Source organism: Rhipicephalus sanguineus, chromosome 7, assembly GCF_013339695.2.
Source record: "Rhipicephalus sanguineus isolate Rsan-2018 chromosome 7, BIME_Rsan_1.4, whole genome shotgun sequence".
NCBI lineage: Eukaryota > Metazoa > Arthropoda > Arachnida > Ixodida > Ixodidae > Rhipicephalus > Rhipicephalus sanguineus.
The window spans coordinates 68,577,176-68,589,507 of record NC_051182.1 but is presented as its reverse complement, the minus strand read 5'-3'; the positions used below and the strand labels follow the sequence as shown (position 1 = coordinate 68,589,507).

The 12,332-nt window shown below is 51.2% G+C and overlaps 2 protein-coding genes across 2 annotated transcripts in view; one reads left to right on the top strand and one right to left on the bottom strand.

The window, feature by feature from the left end:
• LOC119399510 (alkyldihydroxyacetonephosphate synthase, peroxisomal) overlaps positions 1-12,332 on the top strand; it is a 470,712-nt gene that overhangs the window by 374,868 nt on the left and 83,512 nt on the right. The window lies entirely within an intron of this gene.
• LOC119398750 (uncharacterized) lies at positions 1,188-8,112 on the bottom strand. The gene is made up of 4 exons (XM_037665567.1): positions 7,538-8,112; positions 2,660-3,434; positions 2,166-2,570; positions 1,188-1,649 (listed from the first exon to the last, which is right to left on the bottom strand). Exons 1-4 carry the CDS (start codon positions 8,110-8,112, stop codon positions 1,188-1,190), a joined length of 2,217 nt encoding a protein of 738 aa, XP_037521495.1.

The window sequence follows — 12,332 nt, the reverse complement described above, 5'->3', positions numbered from 1 at the left end:
AGCAACCAATATTGAAGCATTGCTCGACCCCGGAGGAATACATTAATGAAAGTTACATATGATATCCACATCACCGCACCGTAAAGTGCACTTCGTCCACCAGAACGACGCAGTGTCCTCTTCATTCCTTACGATGCTGGACGATGGCCTCAGGCTTTCCGATGTGAATGCCAGATTGATTGACAGCCGCTTTGTAGACTAGGCTACGTAGGCCACGTACGCCCAGGTAGTCTACGAATACGACAAACACCATCCACTGATGTTGGTCTACGTAGCACTATCCAGGCCTACCAGCCTCGACGGCCTATACCTCGCGAACGCGAAGGGTGACTTCAGGTTCCGACATGTCGCCGGCTCTGTCGACAGACAATTTGTCGACGAAATGACCAAGGCATCCACGAATTCCTACAGCTCTACTACACCACATACTTCACCACACGTAGGCCCCTCGTCACCACGATCACGACCGGATCTTATAACAAGTCATGAACAGCTGCTGGTGCTCACTGATCACGGTGATGATGCGCTTGTTCAAGAACTGCCAAGAACTTCTTCCACACATGCACACGGGTTCGTGAAACGTGCGTGCGTTCTCGAGACACGTATTAGCACTGCCTATCAGCTTCCGCTTCTGGTGTTGGTAACAACCACGTTGCGATTGGCAGCTTTACCCAACCGTAAGCAACTGGTTATTAACACATATGCGGCTCTTCAACATATATGTGTGCGCATAAAATTTATACAAATCTTTAGCGTCATTTTGTAACGTGTCGCTCAGTAAAAAAGCTACGCCACGGTCACCTTCCCGCCGCGTCCTTTGCATAACATCGACTCCCACGGTACGTGGGATCTGCCGAATGGTTTCTTGCATTCGGAGCTTCCTTTTCAATCGCAGGCAATTCGCAGCAGTGGGCATTCATATATCTATATGATCAATGTTTCATCCGGTGTTCCGCAAGACTCCTTTCTTTACCCTCTCCTGTTCATAAACTTCATTAACGATGTTGGTTCGCGTGTACGCGCGGGAGAAGCAGACACAACCGCGCGGCGGGGATCCCAAACATGAACTGGTTTTATTCGGGTTCTCTGGAGGTTCCGGAGAGCAGCGGAGGGTTGCGCAGCCTGGCGGCTTGGCTTGGCTTGGCTGCCGCCACAGCACTCCCCCCTTAGTGAGTTGCCGAACGGAGTTAAAGGTCCAGGCGAGTGGGTGCTCTTAATAGCCGCCCGCTGTGCGTCAGCCGGGAGGGCACCTCGTGGACTTGGGCTGGCATTGAAGCTGGGGGTTCTGGCGGTGATTCCCTTAGTGGAGGCAACACGGCGTCGTCACGGTCCATGTGTGCTGGCTTGATGCGGTCCAACGGCACCAACTCCTCACGGCCGCTTCTCTTGATTGTGAATTGTTTGTTGCCACGGCGGAGGACTTGAAACGGCCCATCATAGGGTGGCTGAAGAGATCGCCGAACCGCGTCGTGTCGTACAAGCACATATGGGCACGATGTGAGTTGTGGGTCGACGTGCACCACACGCGACTCTGGGGGCCGTGGAGGTACCACGCGCAATTTGCTCATGACGTTGCGTAGGCGAAGTGCATAGTCGCTGGAAGCTATGGATGCCTCCTCTGAGCCGCGCGGAAAGAACTCTCCCGGCAGCTGGACCGTATGCGTGAGGTGCCCATGAGCTGACTGATGGCAGTGAAAAGGGCTGATTCGAACTGTCGGCCGCGGTCTGTTGTTATCGTGCAGGGAACCCCGAAACGGGCTACCCATTGGAACAGGAAAGCACTCGCGACAGTCTCGGCAGTGATGTCCGCGATAGGGATGGGCTCCGCCCATCGGTGAACCTGTCTACACAGGTCAGCAGGTAAACCTGTCCGTGGCATGGTGGCAGCGGGCCGACGATGTCCAGGTGGACATAATCAAAGCGAAAATCCGGAGTGGGGAGTGTTCCCAGTGCTGTCGAGGTATGGCGTTGTATCTTAGAGCGCTGGCAAGCTCCCAGCGTCGGACGTCCCGATTTACGCCCGGCCAGACAAATCTTGCGGTCACCAGTCTTTGGCTGGCTCTAATCCCCGGGTGAGACAGTCTGTGCAACGACTCGAACACATGGCGACGTAGGCTCGCGGGCACGAACGGGCGAGTTCTACTGACGCTTGTGTCACAGCAAACCTTGTCCTCGGATCCGGGAACTGGGATCCACTCAAGATTCAGGGCAGTGGTCGCGGTCAATAGGTGTTTCAGTTCGTCATCTTCACGTTGAACGGCTGCCAAAGCGGGAAAATCAACCGGTAGTGTGGGCGTGATGGCGTTCAGAGGATTCCGTGAGAGGGCGTCCGCTACCTCGTTGTCGCCGCCTTTGACGTGGCGGATGTCCGTGGTAAATTCAGATATGTATGACATCTGCCGCAGTTCGCGGGCTGTAAAGGCGCCCCCCTCAGCATTCAGCGACCGCAAGGCATACATGAGAGGCTTGTGGTCCGTCAAGACAAAGAATTCGGTGCCTTCTAAGTAATGCCGGAAGTGCCGGATTGTCGCGTAGAGTGCCAGCAGTTCGCGCCCGAACGTGCCGTACCGCTGTTCGGTGGATGTCAGTTTCCGGGAAAAGAAAGCGATTGGTCCCCATACTCCTTTGATGAGCTGTTGAAGTACAGTACGGCACCCACAGCTACGTTCGATGCGTCGACCATGACGCACTGCGGAACTCCCGGTTGCGGGTAAGTGAGGAGCGCGGCGTCGGCAAGACATCTCTTGATCTCTTGGAAGGCCGCTTGGGCGCCCTCCGTCCAGTAGAGCTCCTTAGCGGCATCCTTGGTATCCTTAGCGGCACCTTCGTGTGTCGACAGCAGGAGGTGGAGAGGTTGTAGAATAGTGGCACACTGGGGGATGAAACGGCGATAGTAGTTCACGAGACCAAGGAACTCACTGAGCTGACGTTTAGTGTTGGCTTGTGGGAACTGTTCGACAGCTTTAACCTTGTTGGGTTGAGGAAGAACTCCTGAGGCGGAGATGACGTGTCCAAGAAACGAGAGCTGTCGCACACCAAGCTCGCATTTGGCCACGTTAACGACCACGCCATGCTCCACTAAGCGCTGGAAGACGATGCGCAGATGATTCACGTGCTCTTCCGGAGTGCTGCTGGCGACTAGCAAGTCGTCAAGATAGGCCTGGCAGAAGTTGAGACCGCGTATAGCACCGTCCATGAACCGCTGGAACGTCTGACCCGCGTTTCGTAGTCCGAATAGCATTCGGAGGAATTCGAAAAGTCCGAAAGGCGTTGCGATGGCGGTCTTCGGGACGTCCTCTGGGGCAACGGGAATCTGATGGTATGCCCGCATCAGGTAGAGCTTCGAGAAGATAGTGGCACCGTGAAGCCTCGTCGTGACGTCGTGTATTTGCGGTACCGGGTACCTGTCTGGAGTCGTTACCTGGTTCAGCGCCCTGTAGTCCCCGCATTGTCACCAGTCTCCCTGCGTTGACTTTGGCACCATATGGAGTGGAGATGCCCAGGCGCTCGACGAGGGTCTGATGATCCCTAGCTCCATCATGTGTTCAAATTCTTGTCGTGTGACTTTCTACTTCTCTGGAGGCAAACGGCGAGGCCGCGCGTGCACGGGTGGGCCGCTGGTGGCGATGTAGTGGCCCAGGAAGCACGCCGGCATTGGACCAATCTCGGAACAAGGTTGGTAAACATTGGCAGAAATATTGGCCCTGCGTTGGCTTTTGGGAGTTTGCTACACCTAAATGTGCATTGGTCCAATATTGGATGCCAATGATTTTCCAATAATGGCAAGGATGGCTGTAGCCAACATTGTCCGTCCAACATATCGCCAATAATGGCAAGGATGGCTGTAGCCAACATTGGCCGTCCAACATATCGCCAATAATGGCAAGGATGGCTGTAGCCAACATTGTTCTTCGCACGTATCGCCAACATTGTATAAATATTGGCAGCTCCAATATTTTTGCCAGCCTTTATCGTTGGCTGCACCATCGTTCTTTCATTTCTAGCGTTAAACGCTGGAAATGAAAACATTTTCCACTGAATGTGTAGTTTAACGTGAGGTAGATTTTTGTGCACGTAAATAAATGCATGTTGCCCACGCTTTTGCTTTTAGGCAAGCAGCATGGATAATCAGCGTACAAAAGTTTATTCTGCATGTATACATATGGCAAAGATACTGCAAGTTTTGAAAATAATTTCACATTTCGCGCTTTGTTCTGCTGACCGTTTGCTGGCAGATAACAGCTGCACAGAACCTACACTAATTAGCTTCAATAACGTCCTTATATTAGAAATCGCGGAAACGGGACCACTCACAAACACACACAGCCTCCCTAGGTGTTAGCGCTTATTTGATTTGTCAGTTCACCGAAGGTTCAAAAGGAAGTCAGTTAAAAGCGAAGCGTGATAGAAAATGAAATAAATGAACATGTACACGTGAACAGACATTCGATACAGCCGAGATCCATAACCACCTTGAAGTACCAGAAAGTTCATCGCCTATTTATTAATTAAAAGGTAACTGCGGCAAGAGCTTGAAAGTCTGCGACAACTTCACAACTAATAAAAATTTGTGTGTTACAAACCCATCATTTCTTTGCGCGAATCGAGCGGCGAAGGGCAAATGAAAAACGGGTGTTAAGCTGGCGCACTACAACGCGAGAAAAGAACAAAATAGCACACACAAATGCTGACAACGTCGCTGAGGGCGAGAACTTAACCAACCTACTTCGAAGCGCAGAATAAAGCCCACCACATCGGTATTCACAAACTAACAAATTAAAAAAAATTACGCGGTAATGTAGACAATAATAAACGCAGCACACATTTCACTTACGAAAAACACGGAAAGTAACATGCGACGAAGGAGAAAAACGACTTACTGAACGCGATACGAACACAAAAATCCGGCGGAAAGTTTGCGAGTTGTCAGAACACATCGGCGCTCATCTGCGGATCGCTCTTAAAAAGTCAAAACAGTCAAGTCCGATGAAGAACAGGGCAGCTGCCTTCTCACTGTGGCATCGCCGTCGAATCTCGGTGTCCGTAGAATCGTGGCATCCTGTCTCGGTATCGGACTCCGTTTTTTCCCGAAGGCTCTCGACTGAATACTGAGGGGCGCGCGCCCGCCGATGCCGGGAGCGCGAACGAGGGAAAGTAACCGCCACTGACTGAAAAGGAATAGCCGCCTGGCAGAAGGGGCCGAAGCGGATACGCATCCTCCGAGGTGCCGTCGTCTCCCGCCATCTTCCTCAACCCCCCCCCCCCCCACCTCGTTTTCAAAGGCATTGAAAGCGAACCGTCGTGGGCGGAGCAGCCGTCAAGTGACAAGTGTTTTATGACCAGCGACCACCGCGCTGCCCCACTGCCGCGAGTAGAGGACGTGGAATTCCGGAGCAAAACATGGCGCCGCGCTGCTTCTCCGGCCTCCCGATCACCGAGAACATTTATTCAAAGTGAATACGTCTGGTTGTGTGAAGCGTTGAAAGTGCAAACATAACTCATCGATCATTTAAAGATTCCGCGGCCATTATCGTAGTCTTGGACAGCACGTCGCTGTAGCGCGCACACAAAGAAGTTATAATCCTGTAATCCAACCAGTCGTGTAGCAAACACGAAAATACGTGGCGTGGTTGAAGTCACATGAAATGTTTTGATTGTTTGCCGCTAATAAAGCCGTGAGAATAATTTCGGTGCGTGTGCGGTGCGCAGAAGGCGCACTAGCGCAGAGGGCCATTGCGAAGCAGATGACTTCTATTCTACTTCATTAACTCGTCAACGCTATGTACAACTTCAATCAATGTAAAAGCAGGGTTTTTTTGTTGTTTTTATACAGTTGCGATGTATACGCTGGCTGTATCACACAATTAACGTTAATTTTCAACAAGCATTGCAAAGTGAAATTTTGTTTTGTGTTTCCTTTCTCATAGATGTATTTCCAACAGCGCGCAAAACTCAGTTGAGAACTTGGTACTTATTTTACATTGCTGAACATCTGTAAAACGAATTTTGTCCAACTATTTAGCATATATTTTGTGCCACACTAAATGCCAACCTAAAAATCAAGACCCTGTGTGCGCCATTGTTCCCTTTCTTATAGATTGGAATTTGCAGTTTTGTTTGTTGGCTGACAACGATGGACTGTTTGCCATCTTTATACAGTAAAAGCTCGTTAATTCCACACTTATTATTTCGGAAAGTCGGATAATTAGGACGCGTTCTCTGGTCCCTGCAAGCATGTTTATTGTTTAACGGCATCACACTCTCGTTCATTCGGCCATACCTGTCCGCAACCCGGTTAATTCGGACGAACCTCTTAGTAGGGTGGGGGGCGCTGCGACGAACCTTTGCCCCCCCTAATGGGGAACCCTGCGCACGCCTATGGTGATAAGTAACCAAAAATTTACACCATCTCCCGCTAAAGGGGACCATGAGGCGATGCGAAGCCGGAGCACTTGCACGATCGCGTTCCGTTGGGGTTCGTTGGGCATGCTACCGACCTCGCGTCGTGGAACGCGAAGAGGGACGCTACGCGCGTCGTATCTTCCATCTAGCCTGGCCGTTAATTCTCACAGGGCGAGCGGGGAGCGCGGTCGACAGGCGGGCGAGAGGGGGCAGCGTAGAAGAGGAGAGAGAAGGGGAGGGGACGCGCATGCGCTCGAGCTCATCGCGGCGTTGCGCAGGAGAGAATTTCGGCATGTCTAGCCCGCGTTTCAGAGGAAGAGTGGAAAGGGGAAGTGGAGAGGTAAAGTGGAGAGTGAAAGTGGAGAGGTGAAGGGGAGAGGGAAAGTGGGGAGGGAAAGTGGAGAGGGGAAGGGGAGAGGGAAAGGGGAGAGGGAAAGTGGAGAGGGGAAGGGGAGAGGGTGAGTGGAGAGGAGGTGTGTGGAGAGGGTATGCGCATGCGCAGTAAGGGTGGTCACGCCGCACACCACCACCGCCACCACCACCACCACCACCACCACCACCGGATTGAGCTCCGCCTTAAGATACTTCGCATCTAAAATCTTCTTTGAGGTGCGCTGGATGCCGGACAAAGTGATTTTCATAATAGCGTGCATGCAGGTGGTGGCTCGATTCTGGCTAACCTTCCCTCAGTGATGGTAAAAGGGGAAAAAAACATTCTTGCCGATTAATCATGCATATGCTTGCCAGTGTTTAAGACATTGGAGCGACAATGTGTAAGTCTGGACAATATTGTCCGGCGCGTAGCATTGGCCGTCCAATATTGTATAACCAGTCAGATTGACTGGACAATATATCCGATCTACTGCCATTACTTAACCAATAATTTTTTACTAACGGATAAGCTGGCCCAATATTGCCATCCATACGGCTGGTTCTGCCAATATCGTATTTACATCGGCAACCATGGGCCGTTGTTGCCAACCTCAAAGAATAGCACGACCAATATTGTGTGTTGGCTAGCAAAGATGGACCATTATTGGCATCCTTGTAGGCTGGCTTGCCAACAGTGGTTTTATAATGGTTTGTATGGGCCATCATTGGGCCATCGTTTGCCAACGTATAAACAATATTGTACCAATGTGCTGTGCTGCCTGGGGGCGTACCTCGTGCTTCACCGGGGCGCTGGCTGGCGGCTGCCTCGTCAACTCGGGAAACTCCTGTAGAATGCGAGTAAAACGTTCTGCACCGGACGGCCCGAGCAGTGGGGCTCAGCGGAGGGTGTTGCGAGGGACTGCCTAGCAGAGTTGCCTGCGACACGGGATTGTGAAGGCGGCGGTTGCACACGTCGACGAGAAGGCCGAAATGCCGAAGAAAGTCCGCACCCAAGATGGCAAACTTCACTGCTGCCACGATGAATATCCACCGGAACGTTCTGTTCAAGCCTAAATCGAGTGGCAGCGAGCGATGTCCGTAGGTGGCGATGGTTGTGTTGTTGACCGCCTGAAGGTGGGCCGCACTGGGGACACGGCAATCGGTGGACCCAACCGTCAACACGCTCACCTCAGCGCCGGTGTCCACGAGGAATCGAAGGCCGCTGTCGCGGTCGGTGAGCAAAAACACTGATGGACAACGTTCGGGGGCCTCTGGGGCACTGGTCGTCCTCAGTGCCGGCCGCTCCCGTTTCCCGCATAGTCGCAAGGAGGAATGCATTTGCGAGCAGCGTTGCCATGCTTCCTGTGATACCAGCCGGTTCTCTGTGGCGCTGCTGGGCGCTGGCGCTCCTCGGGAGTGCTGCGGGCCTGCATCGCAGCGACGGCATCGGCGAGGCGGGATATCTGCTCCCGGATGTCATGCAGTGCGGTCGTAGGCGCGCGGCCGACGATGTCTGGCTGTAGCGCCGCGACGGACGGCGGAGCGACCACCAGCACCGAGTCCGCGAGCCTGGCGAGTTGAGACGCGTTTGTCGGCAGCCGAGGCGAGGACCATGCGCACGTTGACCGGAAGTCGCTGTAGGAACAGCTCGCGAAGCAGTCTGCTGTCGGCCTCGGTGGTGGTTGCGCCGGCCGTATGCAACGGCTGCTTCATGTGGCGCAACAATTGGCTGGGCGTCCGGTCCCCGAGCTCGGTGTCGTGCAGTAGCTGCTGCAGTCGCTGAGGCTCCGACGGCGTGAGGTGGCTGATGAGCAGCTGTCTGAGCGTTGTGTACGCGTTCTCTGCAGGCGGAGCGACCAGCAGATCGCGTATTTCGCTCGCTATTGCCGGTGGGAGGATAGCGACCACGTGATAGTACTTTGTTAGCTCAGCGGCAATACGACGAGCGGTGAATTCGGACTCCACCTGCAGGAATCAAAGCTGCGGGTCCGCTGTCCAAAACGGCGGGAGCCTGATGTCGACGGCGGAGATGGCCGGTGCGTCAGTGGGAGTCTCCATGGCGTCGATCGCTTGAAGAAGGCGGTAAGCCTCGTCCTGGTCACCACTGTTGGGACGCGTGTACGCGCGGGAGAAGCAGACACAACCGCGCGGCGGGGATCCCAAACATGAACTGGTTTTATTCGGGTTCTGTGGAGGTTCCGGAGAGCAGCGGAGGGTGGCGCTGCCTGGCGGCTTGGCTTGGCTTGGCTGCCGCTACAACGATCTTGCAGGTGATGTCCCCTCTTGTGTCCGACTTTCGGCTAACGGCTTCGTCCTTTATAAGCGCGTTCCTACTGCATATGATCAATCTTAAGTGCAAATGATCTTGAGATTCAAGTCATGGGTGACACCTAGTTGGGTTAGCGCAGTTTTCGGGACGAAGTCCCGAAGTTGTTTCAAGGACTTCAACACTGCCGAATAAGATTTTGCTTTAGATCTTTTTCTACTCTGGTGCATAGGTCCGCAAACTCACTCATGAGTCGACTCAGTCCGACTCACTCACGCTAAAATTGAACCAAAAGTTTGAGCATGATTGAATCCGGGTGAGTAATAGTTTGGTGAGCTTGAGTCCGAGTGAGTCCGGTTGAGGAAAACATTTGTGACTCTGAGTCCGAGTGAGCCCTAAGCGCAAAATACATTTCCTGAGTTAGTCTGAGTGAGCTCTACATTGCTCAACTTCAGCATTACTATCAGCCTTATGTCGGCTCACGTTTTCACTCACGTCTACTCGCACATACTTAACAGAATAGCGTTCATACGTCAGCTCATTATTGTTCAGAGGGATGAGTTAGGGGAAGGTGGGGGGCGGGGGGAGTCTACATCCCCACGAAAACTCTGTCACGGGAAGTTCTTGATACAAATATCTCGTGGGTCATCTCTTTCAATAAAAATGGGCTTACTAGATTTCAACCACTGCTAATTCATATTTGAAGGTCCGAGTTTAAAAGGCACCAAGCAGAGCACCGATTGCGTGAGATATTGGTGTAAAGAGCATTGACACCACCTTCGAAAAAGTTAAGTGTATGCTAATGGACTCATGAGTCGAGTCAATCACTCAGATCGAGCCGTGAGTCTGAGTCTGAGTGCAGGTGAATAATATTTTGGTGATCTTGAGTCCGAATGAGCCCGGTTAAGAACAGAATTTTTATGAGATAGTCCGAGTGAGCCCTAAGCAGAATATGTACTTCCTGAGTGAGTCTGAGTGAGCTCCATCTTTCTTGCCGACCTATGCTCTAGTGAGTAGCAGAAATGAAGAAACCATTTTTCTCATTTCACAACCACTGAACCCTGATGACCTAATTTGACGCCGCGTTTGTAAATCCATAAACACTTGCACCACTGGCTCAATTTTTCGTTTGTGGTCCTTTGATGTCCTAACTATGAGAAAAACACGCGAGAAAACTTCTTCGAGCGAAATAAAAAATTCAGGGCTGAAAGGTTGTAACGCAATAGCTACGTGGTGCTCTCGCTGGCAAATGTAACAAAACACACCATTATGCAAATTCACTCAGCTATTTCGTAGACGCTCCAACCTCATATTTGAGTATGGCCATAACAGTACTTGAACATGAAGATTCGTAACGGCATCTCGGCGCCATAATTACAAGCTCATATAACTGCAGTGATCGCATGATAAAAATATCCACTGACAGAGCTAAAATAGACGAATTAAGAAAAACGCTTGCGCTAAGCCTACCGTATAGGCGGTGGTCTTACCGCAAACGAGCCTATGGGGCCTTTGTGCGCATAGAACTCGAGTATGTGTCTGCCATCTGGTCCTCCCCCCTATCACACTAGCCTAATTAATGCCCTGGAATCAATACAAAACCATGCGGCTCGCTGCATTTCCTCCAATACATCGTCACACCAGTATATCGCATACCTCGGCCATCCCTTGGTCTTACCACTCTGAATTTGCGCTTGAAAAATTAACCAGCGATATCTTTTCCGCAAGCTCCATTACAGTGTTTCTCGTCTACAAGGAATGCTCTCCATTGCCTTCTGTCTGTTCTCGGCGTCCTTATAAGCACCTTAGAATACAATTAGGTGGATCTTGTAAGGCGTTACTCAGTCGTTCTCAACCTGTGTGACTGAATCATGGAATTGTTTACCTCTTTGTATAGTCAATGAACGAGATTCAAATAAATTTCAACAGATGTTGATTAAACACATGTGCTAACATTTGTATCCCTCTTACCAAATCAGTGATGTTTTTTATATCTATTCCTTCATTTAAGTTTGACTTGCAGCGTGAAAGCTATTGAACCACTTTTGTTACACTCACATGACAGATGTTAAATGATGTCACTTGAATCGATGTTAAGTAAAAAGGGCCTTTAACGGAGCTATAAATAATGATGTTGATGCAATCCAGAAGGCAATATCATTATGATGAAAATACGCAGTCTCCATTCCACCTATTACATCCACTTGATTTCGCTGCTTCCCCGGCCATTGCGTCGCTCATTCGCAGTCTGTGGTATCTGGCGTTCATCGCTTGTCATAACATTCGCACTACTATGTGCTTTTATACTATTCACATTACACAAATTATCAACGTTGTTAGTTACGTAGAGGATCGAGTGCTGGGTTGCAACCGCACCTTGTAACGGAGTCGCGACATCGTGAGCCAGAGTGTGGCCTTCGAAAAGCACTTGTTCTTTTCACTCGGTGCTGGAATATCATTTGCTGTTGACAAAGACTGTAATGCGCCACGATAACTTGCAGCTTTCTGTGGCAGCGTCGTACGCGAACATCCCGACGCCGGCGAGCGTTTAAAAACGCGGTCCACAAATCTGAAACCGGTCATTCGCGCATTTCTATGCGCCGTTCCCCAATAATTGCTGCTCTCTCGTTCGTGGGCTTCTCGGCGATGGGCCGTTTCCGATATGGCAATCTGATCTTTATTAAAGGTGACTTGTCATTTTACGTTGGCACATTGTTGCCCGGATATGAATGACGGTCGTTGTGGCTTGTAGCAGCTAAAGTGTGGCGCCGCTAAGGCACGTGTAGAAAGTCCAATACCGGGCACGGAGGAAGGAGACAGTTTGGAGAGCATTGCACAATGCCATATAAAGAAAGAAGGAAAGAAGGTGGTACGTCAGGCACGTACACGCCAATCATCGTTTGTCCCGATTAGGGCAAGGGCTCCTAAGCTCTTTATTACGTTAGTAAACATAGGAAACGCACAGATTCAACGCGCAGCGGTCATCTAAGGCAGGCCCGTAGGAAGGGGGGGGGGTGTCGCCCTATCCTCCCCCTCCCCCCCACCGGAACTCTGATGGAGGTGGCTGTTTCACCGAAAATAAATAATGAAAATAGGTGTTTTTCTAAAATAGTCAAACCTTTTAGCAAGTGCCCCCCCCTCAAAACATTTCCTGGCTACGGGCCTAACCTAAGGTATTCCGGAACCATGCCAGCTCAGTGCAGTAGTACATCGACACGTCTGGCGGCAAACAACCATATGAGCGTTTGGTCTGTTCAGCACGTGTGACCACGGTATACCACCGCTTCAGACA